This window comes from Ostrinia nubilalis, chromosome 11 (genome assembly GCF_963855985.1).
Source record: "Ostrinia nubilalis chromosome 11, ilOstNubi1.1, whole genome shotgun sequence".
In the NCBI taxonomy this organism is placed as follows: Eukaryota; Metazoa; Arthropoda; class Insecta; order Lepidoptera; family Crambidae; genus Ostrinia; species Ostrinia nubilalis.
Window position 1 is genome coordinate 5,593,049 of NC_087098.1, and position 19,100 is coordinate 5,612,148.

The 19,100-nt window shown below is 39.0% G+C and overlaps 1 protein-coding gene across 1 annotated transcript in view; it reads left to right on the forward strand.

Moving 5' to 3' along the window:
* LOC135076128 (RNA/RNP complex-1-interacting phosphatase) overlaps positions 1–14,010 on the forward strand; it is a 72,301-nt gene extending 58,291 nt beyond the window's left edge. The window contains exons 7-8 of the mRNA XM_063970596.1: positions 12,117–12,224; positions 12,593–14,010. Coding sequence (XP_063826666.1) covers positions 12,117–12,224; positions 12,593–13,032 — 548 coding nt within the window. The 3' untranslated portion in view covers positions 13,033–14,010. The remainder of the gene's footprint in view (positions 1–12,116; positions 12,225–12,592) is intronic.
* Positions 14,011–19,100: the final 5,090 nt, after the last annotated feature.

A 19,100-nucleotide genomic window follows, 5' to 3' on the forward strand; every position in this document is an offset into this window, starting at 1 on the left:
TAATAAACAAAATGTTTGTAATAAAAAATAATTTTACAAATTGTAAGTACACCACATTAGTTAAGTTCCAAAGGTTGCCAATAGATGGCGCTGTGCTTCTTTAGATCGCGCAAGCGTTGTGTTTTTTCCGAACTACTTATACCTTTCTTACAAACATTAAATCGCCTCCGTTCTGAGATTGGAGTTTTATTTGAATTTCAACTCAAGGATTTTGGGATCCTGTACCGATATCGTACAAGGTCCTTCGAGCCGGATGACGGTTTTTGAGTGAACGCACAAGTCCTCCCTTGGAAATTGTATGCAAAGTATTAAGTGCCTAGTGAAGTGATCCAATGTATGGAGTCTCGAGCACCGCTGCCGCGCTGTACTACCTGGAAGCTGCCCCTACCGTACCGTGCTGTGTGAGCAACCATCGCCGGCGCTGGGAACTGGATGAGCGAGCAAGGAGCAGTAGCCATAATCAGTGATAAGTAAAGTGCAAGTGAAACCGTGAGTACATTTACGTGTTACAAAGTGTTAAGTAAAGTAACTTGAACTTAGAAAAAATCAGTAGATCTTGGACTTAGAATAATTCGCTTAAAAGTGACGAGACGGGGAATCCACGCCGGTTTTCATAGCGATTGCAAGCTTCAAAAGACTTAGAAAATTTACGCAAAAATTGGACCGGACTTAGAATTTTTAACTCGACGTCTCAGTCACACCCCAACATCTGCACTTCGAGTTACAATCACTTCACTAGGATTCCAACCAGAGATAAATTTATTTATTTTTCATAATGGATAAAGCTTTGCGTGTATTGATAGATTTGAAATCACAGATTGAGAAAGGATTTACCAACTATAAAAAGTCACCTAAAGATCGGATAACTGAGAACTACATTAGGGCGAGATTGGATATTCTAGATAAGCAGTATCAAGACTTTATAAAGAAACATGAAAAGCTAGTTGCAGAATTTACTACTGAAGATTTAAGTAAATCAAGTTACATACAGGATGATGCATTCGATAACGTTTTCGAGACATTTTTAGCTTATAAGGTTGAACTTCAGAATGTACTTTCAAAATTCGAGTCTAACAATGTTTCACCTGACAATAAAAATAATGATGGCCCTAAGGGGGAGTCTGTCTTACAATTACCTAAGATTCAGCTGCCCACTTTCAGCGGAAAGTACGTTGAATGGACGTCGTTTCGCGATTTGTTCACTTCCCTCGTACATAACAACGCGTCACTTGACGACGTTCAGAAATTGCATTATTTAAAGACACAATTGTCAGGTGAAGCAGATCAGCTCATACGCCATGTACCAATTACGCAGAATAACTATGTTAAATGTTGGAATATGTTAACAGATCGATATAATAACAAAAGATACATATCATTTTGCATTCTGAAACGTCTGTTCAGTCAACGTAATATTGTACAAGAGTCTTCTAGCGCCCTTAAAGAATTGTTAGATGTAACTACCGATTGTTTGCATGAATTAACAAATTTAGGTATCGACGTCACTTCCTGGGACGTTATTGTAATATACGTTGTAAGTATGAAGTTGGACGCCGAATCGCGCAAGCAATGGGAGTTGCAGGTTAGTAGCACTTCCAATGATTTACCTACACTAACCCAATTTAAAGATTTCTTAGGTACTCGTTTTCGCGCTTTAGAGTTTGTTGAACCTAAAACCAAACCCAAGGCCACTCCTAATGTAGTTTCTAACCCAAAAGCTTTGCATACAACCACAAATATTTCATGCCCACATTGTTCTGAAGAACACAAGTTGTATAATTGCAAGAAGTTTGCTAATGAGGATGTTGATAAACGTCGTAGCATTACCAACTCGTTGGGGCTATGTTTCAACTGCCTCGGATACAACCATTCGAGCAAGGTTTGTCGCTCGTTCACCAAATGCCGTATTTGCAAACGCAAACACCACAGCCTATTGCATCCCAAAAGCCAATCCGACACAACCACGACTACATTAACTGCTGACCACAGCGCTGCCGATGTTGTGTCGAATAGCGAGGCCGTCACTAATATTGCCGCCCATTTTTCCAAAGGTACTACAGTCCACCAACAAGTTTTATTAGCAACAGCCCTTATTAAGGCTGAATCGAAAGATGGGTCGTCTCAAGTTTTGAGAGCGTTGTTGGATCAGGGGTCGCAGGCCTCATTTATATCAGAAGCTGCCGTTCAATTGCTGCGGCTGAAAAAGACATCGACTAAAAGCGCCATATCAGGTTTAGGTGGGGAACAAGGTGATCTTACCTCTAAATATACGGTAATGCTCAACATTCAGTCCCGTTGTGACCCTACCTTTTCCATTCAGGTCAGAGCCCATGTACTCGGAACTCTTACGTCAGTTTTACCTGAAAGAAAATTTGCTTTAGTAGATTGGCCTGAGATCGCTAATATTGAATTAGCTGACCCGAACTTTAATTCCCCAAACAAAATTGACGTTTTGTTAGGAGCCGAGACTTATTGTCATATTTTAAAGGAGGGACTAATTAAAGCCCCGCAAGGCACGCCTATTGCCCAGGACACTTACCTCGGATGGATCCTCTCCGGAACAATTGAAGATTTGCGTAAGGAGTGTCATCACAATGTTATTGTCAGCATGCACACACAAGTTGAAGAAAATGACTTGCTAAAACGAATATGGGAGCTAGAACCAGAACCAGTTTCCCTCAAGAAGCGTCTAACGCAAGAAGAACAGGCTTGTGAAGACTACTACGATGCTACCACTCGAAGAGATGAGTCTGGCCGATACGTTGTGAATCTTCCTTTCCGATGCGCGGATCCTCCATGTAAGTATGGAAACTCGAAGAACATCGCCGTGAAGAGACTTCAAGGTCTTGAACGGAAGTTCTTGAAACACCCTGAAATTAAAAAACAATACACAGAGGTGATTAATGAGTACTTGACACTTGGGCACATGGAAAAGATCACAGATGAAACTCAAAGAAACAAACCTGATGCGGTATATCTGCCACATCATGCGGTGATTAGGGAGGATAAGAGCACTACCAAGTTGAGGGTGGTTTTTGATGCATCGTGCAAGGGAACGAACGGCTTTTCCTTGAACGATACCTTAATGGTAGGACCCACACTGCAAGCAGATTTACGACACATTATCATGAAGTGGCGCGTTCATCCTATATGCCTGTCTGCTGATGTTATTAAAATGTTCAGACAGGTAAGAGTTTCTGAAGAACACGTCGATTTTCAACGAATTGTGTGGAGAGAAAGACCGGAAGAAGAGATTGAAGATTATCGCATTTTGGTTGTGTCGTTTGGTACCGGTTGTGCACCTTACTTAGCGGTCAAAACAATGCAAAGAATTGCTTGTGATGACGGTCATAAATATCCATTGGCCGCTGAGAGGATAAAATCAGATGTGTACATCGATGATGTCATGACAGGTTGTCAATCGGAAGCCGAAGCAATCGAGGTCTACAAGCAGTTAAACCAACTCCTAGCAAAAGGTGGTTTCAAATTGCAGAAATGGACAAGCAATTCTAACAAACTCTTAGAAGTTTTTAAAGAAGATACAGGAAGAGATGTAGAGATAAAGCAAGATCAAGTAACGAAAGTTTTAGGACTTACCTGGAACAGAACTACTGATGAATTTGATTACTCGGTGAAGCTGCCTCCGCACGCCGCCACGTCCGCACCTGAAACAAAAAGAAAAATTATTTCCGAGATTTCACGTCTGTTTGACCCACTAGGTTGGATTGCACCATGCATAATTACCTCAAAGGTTTTCATTCAACGACTGTGGATTGCTGGAATGGGTTGGGATGATGAGCTGCCGCCGGAGCTTCTGAAACAGTGGGAATCATATCGCAGTGAATTAAACAAATTGATTAATTTTCACTTACCGAGATGGGTTAACACCACGAATGACGCCAAAGTTGAACTACATGGATTCAGCGATGCTTCCAATATTGCTTACGCGGCCGTCATCTACATCCGTGTGGTTGATCCAATCGGTAATGTTCAAACCCACTTAATTACTGCCAAGTCCAAAGTAGCACCGATAAAACAAGTATCCATTCCGCGACTCGAGTTGTGTGGTGCTGTCCTTGTGAGTCACTTGCTGGTTGAGGTAGCCGAAGTGCTGGAAGTACCGAAGTCCCGCCTACATGCGTGGACTGACTCTACAGTGGTGTTGGCATGGCTAAACGATCACCCAAGTCGATGGAAGACGTTTGTAGCCAACCGCACGTCGGAAATCCTCGGTCTTCTGGACAATTCACAGTGGTCTCATGTACAATCAAAGGACAACCCCGCCGATATTGCGTCGCGAGGCACTACTCCAACTGAGCTTTTACATAATCCTCTTTGGCTACAAGGACCAAGTTGGTTACGCGGCGAATCTTTGAATTACGGCAGACCTAGCTCTATAAACCACAATGACGAAGAAAAAGTAGTCCGTGTTCATGCGACGGCGATAGCTCCCGAAGATGAAGATAATTGGTTGTGGGACAGGTTTTCTTCGCTACGAAAGCTGGTTAGAGTAGTCGCTCTTTGCAAAAGGTTCATAAAAAGATGTCGCGAGCCCAAACTCAAGTTGTTGCCTTACATTTCTGTGTCCGAAATAAAGGAGTCTCTACAGCTATGCATTCTGAAATGTCAAAAAACCTGGTTCCAAGATGACCTTCGAACTCTTCATTCAAAGGAAGAGGTTAGCAAGAGTAGTCCTCTTTCTTCGCTGTCGCCGTTTCTTGACGACGACGGAATTTTAAGAGTTGGTGGGAGAATTCGTCATTCCGAATTACCACCTGAAAGCAAGCACCCTATTGTTGTCCCAAATAAATCAAAGCTAGCTAAATTGTTAGTGGCTGATGCTCACGAACGAACGTTTCACGGCGGGCAACAATTGATGCTCCGGTTCTTACAGTCTAAATATTGGATATTGAGGGTCAAAGGTATAATAAGATCACACATTCACAACTGTGTTCCTTGTATCCGTTACGCAGGAGCTTCTCGAAATGCGTTAATGGGAGAACTACCTTCTTGTCGAGTTACACCTAGTAAACCGTTTTTAAATTCAGGTGTCGACTTCGCAGGCCCCATAAACATTCGATGTTCCAAGGGGCGAGGACAAAAATCATACAAGGGATACATCTGTTTATTCGTTTGTATGGCCACCCGCGCCGTACACATCGAAGCCGTCTCGGATTTGACGTCAGCAGGGTTTCTCGCCGCCTTCAAAAGGTTTGTCGCCAGACGTGGCCATTGTAGCCACCTCTGGAGCGACAATGGCACGAATTTTGTGGGTGCTTCTCGCGAACTGCGTTGTCTGTTCGGGGATGAGAGGAGTCGAGTCGCTTGTGAAATAGCCGATGCTCTAGCAAACAATAACACTGACTGGCATTTCATCCCTCCTCATTCTCCAAATTTTGGAGGGTTATGGGAGGCAGGGATCAAAAGCGTAAAACACCATTTTAAACGCGTGATAGGAGATAGCACTCTCACTTTTGAAGAGATATGCACAGTATTAAGTCAAATAGAAGCGTGTCTTAATTCGAGACCGCTGTCTAAGGCCAGTTCTGAACCAGATGTAGCTCCGCTTACACCTGGTCATTTTCTGGTTGGGCAACCTCTTGTATTGCCCCCAGATTACAACTTTGAACAACATGTTCATCTCAGCACTTTAAGGCGCTGGCAGTTGACGCAAAGGATGGTGCAATGCTTCTGGCGACGGTGGTCGGCTGAATACCTGACAAACTTTTTTCAACGACATAAGTGGTCAGTACGCACACCAGGATTTAAATTAGGAGATGTAGTCCTGATTAAAGAAGATAATTTACCTCCGGCTAGGTGGTTGTATGGAAAGATTGTCGAATTGCACCCGGGTAGAGACAACATTACACGCGTGGTCTCACTTCGTTGTAAAAACTCCGTCATCAAGCGTCCAACTTCAAAGTTGTGTCTTTTACCTACAGCTGATTGTTAAATCTATTTAGATAGATACTTAGAATGTCGATTTTATTTGTTACTTTGTCCATACTTATTCCGTAGCCAAAGAAAAATGTATTGTTAAAATTTTTGAAATGTTGCTAATGTTTTCAATTCATTTTAGATGTTTACCATGAGCCTATTTAAAATGTTAAATTTTGTAATCTGTAACTTACTATTCTCATGGTGGGCGGATTTTAAAGACTAGTCTTTGGTGGGCGGGATGTTAAGTCTATTAAATAACATAAATAAATAAATAAAGTACATAATTAAATTCATAGATATAATATACAATAATAATAAACAAAATGTTTGTAATAAAAAATAATTTTACAAATTGTAAGTACACCACATTAGTTAAGTTCCAAAGGTTGCCAATAGATGGCGCTGTGCTTCTTTAGATCGCGCAAGCGTTGTGTTTTTTCCGAACTACTTATACCTTTCTTACAAACATTAAATCGCCTCCGTTCTGAGATTGGAGTTTTATTTGAATTTCAACTCAAGGATTTTGGGATCCTGTACCGATATCGTACAATGAGTTTTAAACAAACTTGTCCGTGACGAGTAAGTATTTTTTGTCATGGCAACTGTTACGTTATGACGTAACTGTTGCCATGACAAAAAATTACTTAAAATGACGTAACAGTTGCCATGACAAAAAATTACTTAAAATGACGTAGAAATTGTTTATCTTTTAATTAATTAAAGCTTACTATATCTTAGCAAACGTAGCATGTCAATGCAATAATTAATAATAGTTAACCCTAGAAGAAATTAGCTGACAGTGATTGCGTAAAAAAGTAGAGAAATCTTTCACTTAATGACTTGGACGCGGCTTACCTTCAGTAGTGGCTTGCAATCAGCTGAAAACTTAGTGAAGGTTTCAAAACTTACATCTCTACAATTTTGAACAATACTCCTAGATGCGTTAAAGATTCGTGTAATAACTTTCTATAATATCCCTACGAAGGTGTGTATGAGCTGTGCGATAGGGATCAGGCGACACACGGAGGGCGCGCGCGCAATTCGCAGCGGCGTCCATATTTCACGCGTATCATGATGCGGCTGATTCGCGCGATACGCGGTGTGATACGGGCGCCGCCGTACTAAGTGCTGCCGAGATTGCGAGCGAAGGTGGTCTGGGAAATAATTTTACAGTAGCTGTAAGATGTTTGTCGTAAAGAACTGCTATGAGTTAAGTCTCACTGTCATTGAAAACAATATCTACTCATTGAAGTCTGCTCTGTCGTAAATAGATAAAATGTGCCCTATAAAAATTCAAATTAGGACATAGGAATAGGGACTAGGTCCTCACACTTTGAACACTGTGATAATGGTGAATCTAGTTTGTTTACTTTTCTTATGTAGGTAAATATTAATCCATGTAAATTCGAGCTTTTTCCTCCTAGATTGATGTCAAGTAAGTTTGTTAGTAAAGATAATCTGCCCGTTTTCCTAGTAAGTGGAAGTCCTCTGAAGTGCTTTCCAAGAATATTTCGAGTGTGTGGCGCTTGGATGAATATTTATTCGGTTAATTAATGAATAGAAATATTCATCAACCTACAGCGACAGAACTGGTGTTCACTTCAATGGTTAAATCTCAGACTTATTATTTTTGTTTCAATAAAAGCTTTAACATCAATATGTAGCTAATAATGTATGTAATAAGTGATTATTCAAAATATGTAACTCCCAATAAGCTTCTTTTGAATGAAAATTCTAAATGTTAAATGTGATATTATTCGAGTAAGATATGATTGATAAATATATATTTTTGCCACATGAACCTCGAATGCATTTGTTACAAAAGACAAAAGCCACAGTAGTTCTTGAAATTATTGAGCTGACACCACAAAGAAATGAGTTTGTCCAAATCTAGTTCCCAACTTTGTGTTAGATATATCGTTGCGTTTCAAGCAGTTTTCAACCCGAGTTACAGACAAAGTTGCGCTTCTGAACGTTACTGTAGCCAGTGACAAATGTTGCCGAGTCCTGTATCTGGGTGTAACAGGTTTTAATGCAGTAGGATTTGATATGTAGTCCTACTTCCTACTTATCCTACTTAATATTATAAGTGACAAACGAAATTTCACGTGGGTGAAGCCGTGGACAAAAGCTAGTACTGTATATTATATGGTGGACTGACTACCTTCATAAAGGTAGCATGAAGGCGCTGGATGTAGGCCGCTTCCAACTGGTCATAATGTCTGCCTATGTTCAGCAGTGGACCTCATATGGCTGAAATGATGATGATGATACACTTTATTGCAACAAGTGATACTTATAGAAAAGCACAGACCTATCCCCCGGATTCTGAATTCAGATTCTTAGCTTGAGCGTGCTCATCTTCTACTTAAATACTGCTTGATAAAGCCTATAAAAATAGACTTAATGCTATGACAGGTTACTGTGGATTTGCCTCAGAGTCGAAACGTCACAAAGCACGTGTAAATTCGTCACACTTTATACATGTTATATCTCGTGACATATTGACATTTATTTATTCACGTTTATGACGAATTAATTTCCAGTGTATGAAACTTACATAGATACGTATTACGAATCAACTTTATGGTAATGGTAAAATGCATGCAGAATTATTTTAAATTCACTATTGTCAGCTTTTAATAATTTGGCTTTTCTCTAATAAAAATTGATCCTACTGTCTCTATATTCACTGTGCGTGTACCTATGTCTGTTTATGGACTGATAACGTTGTCAAGCTCTCCGTGAATAACGACTTAACTTGCTGAAATTATCTTTCGAAGTTTATTCTCATTTAGAATTTTTCTAATCTCTGTAAATGTGCAATTTATTTGAAAGATCATTTATTTATTGCAGTTTCATTTTTACAAATACCTTATCTTTTCAAATGTTGGTTGTAAACAAGATGAAGTACTTCTAGGGTTGAGTCGTCGTTTCAGTCAAATGACGTCCACTGCTGGACAAAGGCCTCCCCCAAGGTTTTCCATAATGAACGGTCCTACGCTGCCCCCGCATCCAGGTTCTTCCCGCGACCTTTACCAGATCGTCGGTCCAGTCCTAGTAGGAGGCCTGCCTACGCTACGTATTCCAGCCCGTGGTCGCCAGTCGAGAACTTTTTGAGGCTTGAGTAAAGGCTAAGAAAGATGCATATAACTGATTCTAGTAAGTAATTATAACTTTTTATACCATCTGCGGTACTTTAAAAGGTGTCTCGTGCGGAAATCATAAAAATGCCGCACAGAAATGTAAATATAAGTAACAATTAATATTCTTAAATAGATGTAATCAGACATCTGATCATCGCTTCTGCCCACGCGCGGCGCCTCCCAAGTATGTGGCAATGTGTACTAAGTACTTAACATGTATGTACTTGAGCAATAATAATAGCTGTGGCCACATTCCTCTTTAAATATATTGATACTAATGGTTAAATCACAAGTAGTAGAATCTGTAATGACCAGGGCGGACGGTGATAATAATAAAATTATAAGAAATACAAACATTCCAGATATTTTAGCGCTTCCTTATGCACGCCTGCTTAGAATACCAACCTTATAAACCAATCTAGCTAGGCATTTAATAATCTTTAACTATTAATCGCATTGTTAGGATCACTAACGATTGTCAAATATCACTGTTGTAACAAAAATGTTGCAAATGTCGCCAAATTCTACATTCAATACCCAACTTTGTACGAAATGCGTCTGAGTGAAGACATCATTGTCGCATGAATGCGTGCGGTAAAATCCTAATAAGCCGATTACGACGTATGGGGGTCACGCGTAGGCGGTATCGATATCGAGACGAGTCGACACAATGCATCGATAGTCGGCAATCGATCGGCACGATACGCAACTATCTTGTAAGTGCGATCGTTGCGCCTTTTCGTGTAGAGATATGAATCGATTAGGTTTCGGCAGTCATTTGTAGTGTTATAGAGATATCTTTGGCATGGGAACGTTAGAGTGCTTGCTGATGTCGTAGTTTGTCGCGAAACTGACACTTTAAAAATAATTAAAACATGAGTGGTTTTTCATTGTAGAAAGGGCATCATCGATTTCGATACTGTCTTTATGACCGCTGTCTCTATCTACAATAGAAACTTTCACGATCAGTCATCACTGACCGATTCGGTTTCACGCGTCTCGTGATCATAAAACGCATTTTAAGGGGCAAAATACTTTTGTATACACAGACGTTTTAGCATTAATTTGCGTCCGTGACTCAAATTTTACTGTTCGCCCGCTGTGCGGCGCCTATTCTACTGGTTGTCGGATCTATGGGACCTTCTGTTACGCAATAATATTATTCACCATATATCGTTATTATAATCACGTAACGCCTTCTTTTGATACCTTTTGTCCGTTCGCCCGGGCCCGTCGACTCGGTTGCCAGTGTTGTGTTTATTTTCAATCGAGTTTATTACAATTGCATTGTGCGTATGCACTCTTTCTATGCTAAGTGCCTGCCAGTGGGCAGATGAGTTCGGTTATGTTTTGTTAATTGGAACTTTGATTCCGTTTGTTATGATTAGTCATTGTTCATTGGAGATGTTCGATTATTGAATGGAACAAAATGTTAATTAGACTTAAAACAGACGGGTAACAAACACGTGTCACTCAAACTTAAAACGTCGTTTCCTCATCCCAAAGACCTTGAAACAAAAACTCAATTACGTTAAAGTAAGTCTCATTTAAAAATAAGTGCCTCCTTGCATTATCCGTTGAGTCAGTTTCTTGCAATTATCATTGCAGGCTGTTTGTTTGTGTAATTGAAAACATGCTCACTCGTTAATTAAGTTGCGGCGAAAGGCTCTTGATGGATTGTTGTAAATGAAAACGTTTTTTGTCTGTCCCGAGCCGGGTTGGCATGAATTTGCATGTGTAATGCCTCAAATGCATTACCTCTTGGCCGCTCCGTGGGAATTCTGCATACAAAATCCTTGACGTTTGTTCGTTTTTTGTCTCGTGCTAAAGAAATGTTTAAGGCGCGCGCTCGATTTTTCACGTTTATTACGCGATTGTCCGAAACAAAACTGATCTTTATCTCCATCGATGTTTCGCATACGTTAATTTTCAACACTTTGTGTCGAGCACAAAGGTGTCGAGGGTTCTCTTGTTTTCGTCTTCATCCTTGACTGAAATTTGGTTTTGCCATTTGTCTTAATCTAAATGAGATTTTCACGGCGGGAATGTAAAAATGCGGAATGAATGATTGTAGACGTGCAAAAATACCGGTGTCCTTAAACGATTTGTAATTCGGTTAAAAAATTGGGTTATACATTTTATGATTTATTGGTCAATCGTCAGAAAAATAAATTCTTCAAACCTCACGCATATAAAGAAGCGGAACTATCTTTAAATCGTAGCAACATATGCCCCTACATCTTTCGTGCAACTTCAAAGGTCTTCCTGAGGAAGTGTCAAACCGCGGCTGCGACTTCCTCGCCACCCTCCCCCCCTAGGGCGCGAGTCAACGACCCCCGCCCCCTCTTGCGGTGCGATTTTGAACACACAAACATGCTTTTCGTTTAGCAAACGTTTTGCTTTATCGATTCGTTTGTGCGTTTTCATTTGTTTTCTCGGTGCAAGTACCCGGGCCATTAATAGCATTTGTCGTCGTAGAAAACACCGTAGTGAGATTTTACCTGCTCTTACTTACATTGTTCTGGAATTTCTTTGATCGGATTCGTATATTAAACGGTAACTGGAGATTACATTGCCTTCTGTGTGCTTACCATGAGTTTACGTTAGGTGTGCTCGCTAGCGACTGCGTAAAAAAATGACATTAATTGTATGACATATTGTGCAGCGCCCCTAGCGGCTACTTTCAAGAAACAAATGCTTCATAGAGATTTTTGACGTATTCACTAGCGAGCACACCTAACGTAAACTCATGGTAGGTACACTGCTACTCATTGTCATTGAAACAAATTTTCTTTATTTGCCTATGACAAATAACGAAGGCTATAGCAGTAGCTACGATGTAAATGTTAATAGTAAATGACCCGATGCTGATGATGATTCAATGTCATTCAATCCGAGCTCATGCAAAATCAATCGATGTTTTCCTTAAGTGGTCTTCAGGAATTCGTTCAAGCATTATGTAGTTTGGGAGTAAATAGATAGTACTTATATTTATTGAAACATTGTATACGAATGTTGTTCCTCTTACAGATAAGCTGGTGGGAATCCACTGCACCCACGGGTTAAACCGCACCGGGTACATGGTGTGCCGGTACATGCGGGACCGGCTCAACATCGACCCGAAGGTCGCCATCAAGAGTAAGTACTTTTAAACCTTTGCCTTTTAACCTTATTGTGCCTTTAATAAATAAATAAACTAACGAATCTTATCGATGATTTTAGACGACTAAAACTAAATGTATGGACTAAAGCTCATTTGGACTTATTTCGTAAAATCGATAAAACCCTACGCTAAAAACTTATCACGGGGCGTCTCCTTGGCCTACAGGTCTCAAGTAGTTTCGTGATTCGAACTGGTAGCATTTACAGGGACCAAACCTTATGGATGTGATATCTGTAGACCATACGTGATCCAAATTAAATTAATCTTTAACGTAGTTGTTATGGTCAATCGATAAGTTCTGGAGATCTTGTTTATTAAAACAGCCTAATTAATATTGTTACAGGGTTTGAATTAGCTCGTGGATATCAAATTGAAAGAGATAATTATATCGCTGACATACTTGGAAAACCACCACCTCCGCCTCAATTTGGTAATCATACAAAAGTGAAGCCTATACAAAATGGCGACGAAGATGTGGAAGATGACCTGCCTAACTCAGAAAAACATAATGCACATGAAAATGAGAGAAAAGGTGTAAAGAAGAAGTACACATACAACGGCGAATCGTGGAGGGACGAATGTAGACAAAACAAAGACGCTAATGAAATTGACGATGCTAGTACTAATGGCAGATACGTAAAACACCCTTCTTACTGTGAACAAGATAGGAATGAAGGTAGTGGCATTTCGAGGAGGGAAAAAAGAAGAAGAAGAAGACAAAATACCACTCATAAAAACAGCACAGACTCAGATAGATCTTACGACTATAAATATGATTACTGACAGACTACAGTGTCCGTAGTAACTCTTCAGTATACAAATAGTAATTTCTATTATTTTAGACCAACCCTTAACGTATATTATAAACCAAGCAATGAAGTTTTACCTGGAAATAGACTGAATGTAGAAACGTTTACGTGTTTTACCCTTATTACTATTAGGCCGTATGAAACGAAGTTCAAAACTCAGTTCAAACTGGCTAATAGATTCAAGGCTATGATTGGTCAAAACTATGAAATACGCTATTACAGGCTTAATCTATGCTTGAGTTTGAATCAAGTTTCGTATTCGGTCCTTAGATTTTACCTTCCTATTCGGTTGCATCAAAATGTAATTGCTTCAAGCAAGACCGCAATAGGACTTTCAATAGTTTTAACTGTTACAATACAAACTGCCTTATACAGGGTGTCCCGGAATGGGTGAATCAAACTGATAGGGGAGGTAGCTCTACTAATGTACTATCCGTAAAAAATATGAAAAAAAAAAATAATGCGCATAAGGACACAAACAATTTTTTTATTGAAAAAGTGAAAATAAATCTGCTTTGTCTAAGTATCTGGCTATAATTGCTGCGTTTGGAGTTTATTTGTACTTTTTTGTTACTAATATTAATTGTACATGATCGCTTCGTTTATCTGTAAACACACTTTTGAGAATAATGACTAGATTTCGAGTTTAGAGCACTTTATTTAAAAAATAATTCCGAACTGAAATTTTTTTTTTCATATTTTTTAGGGATAGTACATTAGTAGAGCTATCTCCCCTGGCAGTTTGATTCACCCATTCTGGGACACCCTGTATAAAATTTGATCCTCAAATTAATGCATAATAAGTTTTAAAATGTGCATAATAATATGAAATATTTGAAGCCTCTCTTTTAAAGTGATATTTTGTATATGGATTCTGTTTTACATATTGTATTATCAACTTATTTATACCTATATGCCGTAGGTAATGAGTGGAATAAAAAAAGCAAACATTCGTTCTCGTTTTATTTTCTATCCTCTCAGTAAATATGAATCCCAATTCAGTTTTAAATACCTAAGTGAAATCACAACTTTCCTATTAATGTAAAATCTATGAGGAAATCTTTTTCGGCAGGTCATTAAAATTTTTTGGTGTGCAACGCAATTGTACCTAATTTAACTACAAGATCTTTTTCAGTCATCTTAATCGCACTTCTTATCAATTTCACTTCATATAACTCGTGCAAAGCATTCAGATTCTACAAAAAAAGTTCTAGATTATTTCTAAAACAACCAAACCTAATTCGTAACAGTGGATCATGAGAACAAGTCTAATTATGGTGGCTCGTCGGTATCACGTAGTTGTACGCGCTCGATTGTATCAACGCGGGCGCCTATGGGTGATGGGCACTTGACGCATCGTGTCATCTCTGTCGTAAACAGCATCGGACTTGGGGGTCGATTCTTAAGACAGAAATGGTAGGTAGACTCCTGACAAATTCGGCCTTCAGTGGTTGAGTTTTTGTTGACTGTCAAGCTATACATCCTAGCTACAAAGAAGTTGCAGTGGTTGGAACAAGAGGTGAGAACAGTGCCTTAAATTCCATATATTTTGTTCTTTTCGTATGTGACACATCATAAACAGTGTATTCCAATTCATTCCACCACATTAAATCTGGTATTTCTTCTTTTTATGAACTCTTGTACAAGAATCGCTCCCCAGATAGAGGAGGTAAGATTGTGCGCGAAACATTTAACTAAATAATTGTGTTTCTAGTGGATTATGTTACGTAATTTTGGTGAGGGTGCATGCTTACAAAGGAAAGTGATAATTCTGTTTTCATTTATGTTTTAAACTACTTATTTTATTGGATTACTGTGACTCGTAAGTAAGTACATACTTCTATAAATAAATGCCTTGTTTAGAGGATTTGTCTTATATTGGTTCTTTAGTTTATCGAATAAAATATTATAATACATTATTATAATGTTTGCTGTCCGCATCTCTGCTATAAGGTTTAAAAATAGTTTGGCTGATTTATTAGTACTACTTAAAATAACCTTTGTTGGAAGTATCTGCATCATAAAAATATGGTAATGCCTTTTTTATGTCCTAACTAAGATAGTTGTAAGGAAAAAACAAAAACCGACAACTACTAATTTGAACGACAAAAGCTATTATTAACCAAAACAATGACTCAGTCAATTAGCATCCTCATCCGCATACTACGCAGTTGTCCCTAAAATTATACTCTACAAATAGAACTGATAGGATCTATCAAGTTATTTTTAGGTTTATGTTCAGCAATAAAGCAGATTTTCCATCAACCTGCTCTTATGACCTCTAGATTACCCTTACGAAATACGTCGTGGAAGAATTTGGGATAATTGCACCGAATTTTCTTTGGTCATGTCACATCTAAGAGGTTCCTACGTCTACGTGATGTTGGTCATCGCGCACCTCTTTGTTACAATGCGGTCTGTAATAAAACAACGTTTTATCATCTGGAAAATGAAAACACAGTGGAACAAACTGTGACACCAGATCAATACATTAAAAGAGACGTTAGTAGTCTATTCGAGTTGCACAATACAATTTGAAGCATGTTTGACGATAACGGCTTTGTGCTGCGACTAAATGTGGATCCAAACGTATTGGATTCCACTTTTCGTGTGACACAAACAGAACGTTGTGTTTTCGATAAACTATATTAGGCATTGCAAGATACGCTACTGTTCGGTTTGTTTCTGAGTCAGTAACTTGCTTTATGATGAATGAACTTTATTTTTAGTTATGCCCTAGAGACTAGCTTATGCCCGCGGTTTGCCGGCCGTTTGGATTGAAGAAAATTAGCTCAACTAAACCTGATTGTAAAGTTTGACTAAAATCTGTCCATTACTTTGAAGAAGAGTTAAACATCTATGAAACTTGCGTTAAAATATTTCTTGGTGCATTTACATTTTTTACGTTATGACACTTGCGTTTCAAGAGACGTATTCTGTTTCACATATTAGTTATTTTTAACATTAATGTGACCTTAAATTCTTCACAAAAGCTTAATAAATTAAAAAATAAACAAAAGCTTGGAATTTTCACGTTAAACTTGAGTTATTGTTAAAAAATTGCCGATAACTAAAGTGATATGCGAGCGGACGGCTAGGCGTCGGTTTCTACAAATAAATCAGTTCGCCGATGAGGCAGATAAGTGGAGTTCACAGGGGCAGCGCCGGATTTCTATGAACCACGCCGTATTTTATGCAACAGAAAATTGACTTATGTGCTGGTGTTGGCTTTGCAGCATTCCACGCTAAATTTCCGGGGTGTCTTGTGTGTAGTGGCGGGTTTCGTCTGATTTATCCGTTGTCGATATGGTAGCTTTCTCGTCTTCGGATACAGCATTTATTGCTCTATTGTTACGCGGCTGGGTAGATTACGAGTGCTTGGAGTAATTTAGTTGTGGCTTAGTCGCAGCATCCATCGGGCGACGTTACTGTCGTAATGAATTGCAATACCTCGTGCGCTGCGGCTGCGCACTATACGCCATTGCAGAAGAAACTACGTTTTGTTCAAATTGATGGTTTTCGTTATGGCTGCCTCGGTTAGGGACGCGTTTGTTTTATCATACCAAGATATTGTGCGACTTTCTAATTGTTTTCTAGTAGTACAACTCAAATTTAAACAACAAGAAATTTTACATGGTCTAATGACCGCGAATCACTTTTCTCTTGATAAATAGATAGCGTAACTTAGCTTAACAGTTTACGCTACGGTCGTACTAGTGAATCACGACATTCTTATTAAAGTTATCTTGTTGGTTGATATGTTTCGTTTCTCTTTTGTTAGTTTAGCCTCCGAACTTGTCTCTTGCAGAGCATTAAACCTCAGAAGGCAGTAATTCGGGTTTCCCACGATATCCGTTTCCAATGATTAACGAGTGTCGTCGATTCATTTCCCCGTTACGACCAAAAAGGACGTAAATTAGCTTCACTTTGTTAGCTACTAATAAAGTTTAACATCTCAACTGGTGTTATCTCCATTTTTGTTTTGGATCTTAACTACCTGGCTTCCGAGCGTATTCCTTCAGGTCTGTGGGTTTGAGTGACGTGGATGGCCATTTAATTTATGTCCAGTCGTTGAGTGCGACCGTTTGGTGACAGTCGATGACGCCTCGGGCGCCATCTTGATTGCTATCGGCGCAGGAGCATCGATCTGGCTAGGGGTGGCAGACAGGCAGTTACGCTGTTAAATTCGGTGATCTGTGAAATTGATATCATGTAGGTAAGTATAGTTTTTGTGTATTTTTTTGCCGCAGTTGATGCGCGGAATCGTATTTGAAGTTATTTAATTTTATTTCTTTTAAAAAAAGATTACTAACCTATATCGTTAAGCACCTTGTTATTTTCGTGTCGACAACAAATCTACACAGTGTCAGCCCAAAACTCCGCCACAAGTGTGGCGTTGTCAGCAGCACTCATCAAATCCTCCTGAGTGCAGTTGCTCGGGCACTCAGGGCACGACATCAGGTGCTTCATCGACTGGGGAACAAAACCGCACCTGCACTCCATGTTTAAGCCATCCAAGAATCCCCTAAGCACCTAAGAAAGAACACCCTAAACACCATGAAACGCTTAGGTATAATTATGTAATCTTGGAAGAAGACAAAGGAGCTACACAGCTTAGGCGGCTAAAGGTGAGGCTGTACAATTACAAAGTGTCTGGACAAGCAACAATTCAATATCGGCGGGTTTAATAAACAAGTTGGGTGGATATGCTCGATAATTAAAGTAGCTGGAACAATATACAGGGGCATTACTCTCGCGATCCTATTATCGGGTCGATAATTCAATCGGGGCTATATTGTCTGCGCCCCGGGCAAGCTTCTGTGCGCAGAGACGACGTATGGAACCTGTTTGTAGGTAATTGAGTTGAGCCTCTGAGAGGAAAAGATTTGTATTAGATGAAAATTGTGTCGCATAATTCGTTTTAGATGGGTAAAGAAATAAAAGAGAAATGTACTTAAGTAGGTTGCAACTATTGACGATACCAGATATAGTTACTGTTTAAGTACTCAGGACGCCACTTCAGTTTTTGGCTGAAAAATATTAAGCATTTCATTGTGATTAATGATGAATTTTGGCCATTAAATAAGTAGAGCTACCTAGGTAGTAAGTATGTAAGTAATAAAAGTCTGAAAAAAGTGACCCACGGTGACTCAATAGGTACAATACAAGACTCTCTAGGTCTACAATGATTCCGAAAACCGCACTTTGAAGTTTGAAGTGCTTAGGTGCAGTAGTATTTTTACTGATAACAAATGTATGATATTATATTGGGAGAATTTTAAAATAGGTACTAAACAAATCTAATCCATATTTTGATCTATGATAAATAAAGGGGATTAATAAGCCGGATCGATTAAATACGTCCGAGAAATAAACCGGGTTCGATTGAAGAAATGAAAGAGTGCGCGGCGGATACCGATACGTCCAGTGACACTGGGTCAGGTTTAATTGCTATCCTTCTAAATTACAGCGATTTGGGGATTGATATATTAATAGTAATTACAGGGTGGGTTGAAGATTGTGGTTAAGGCTCCGGTTACGGTCATACCGTTTGTAATACAGACTTTCTCTAATCGGAATGGTAGGCAAGTGGAATATGTATAGTACCACCTACCTACTAGGTACTTACCTATACCACAGATTATAATTTAATAGGTAGGTACTCCTATACCTATTAAGATTTTGTGATCTAAAAGAAGCTATTTTTTTTCTATTAATGTCTGAAATAGAACCTATTCACATTTTACACAGTGCTAAATCCGTAAGTGCAGAACATACTCGTAGCTCTAGACTTGAATCAATCCCAAGTATAAGATTGAGACTTTGTATTGGCTGGTTTTCAATATATTGGTCAATTAAAGGACAGATTAATTAACTAAGAAGATTGATAGATCGATATTAAAATTTAATTAGCAAATAATTTAACCAAATATCAAACAATTATGAAAGTGTATTATAATACTTTGTTGTAGACATTGCAGCAGAAATATTACTACATTTAATAAATATGGACATTAGTTATCTAAAACTCTGACATAATCG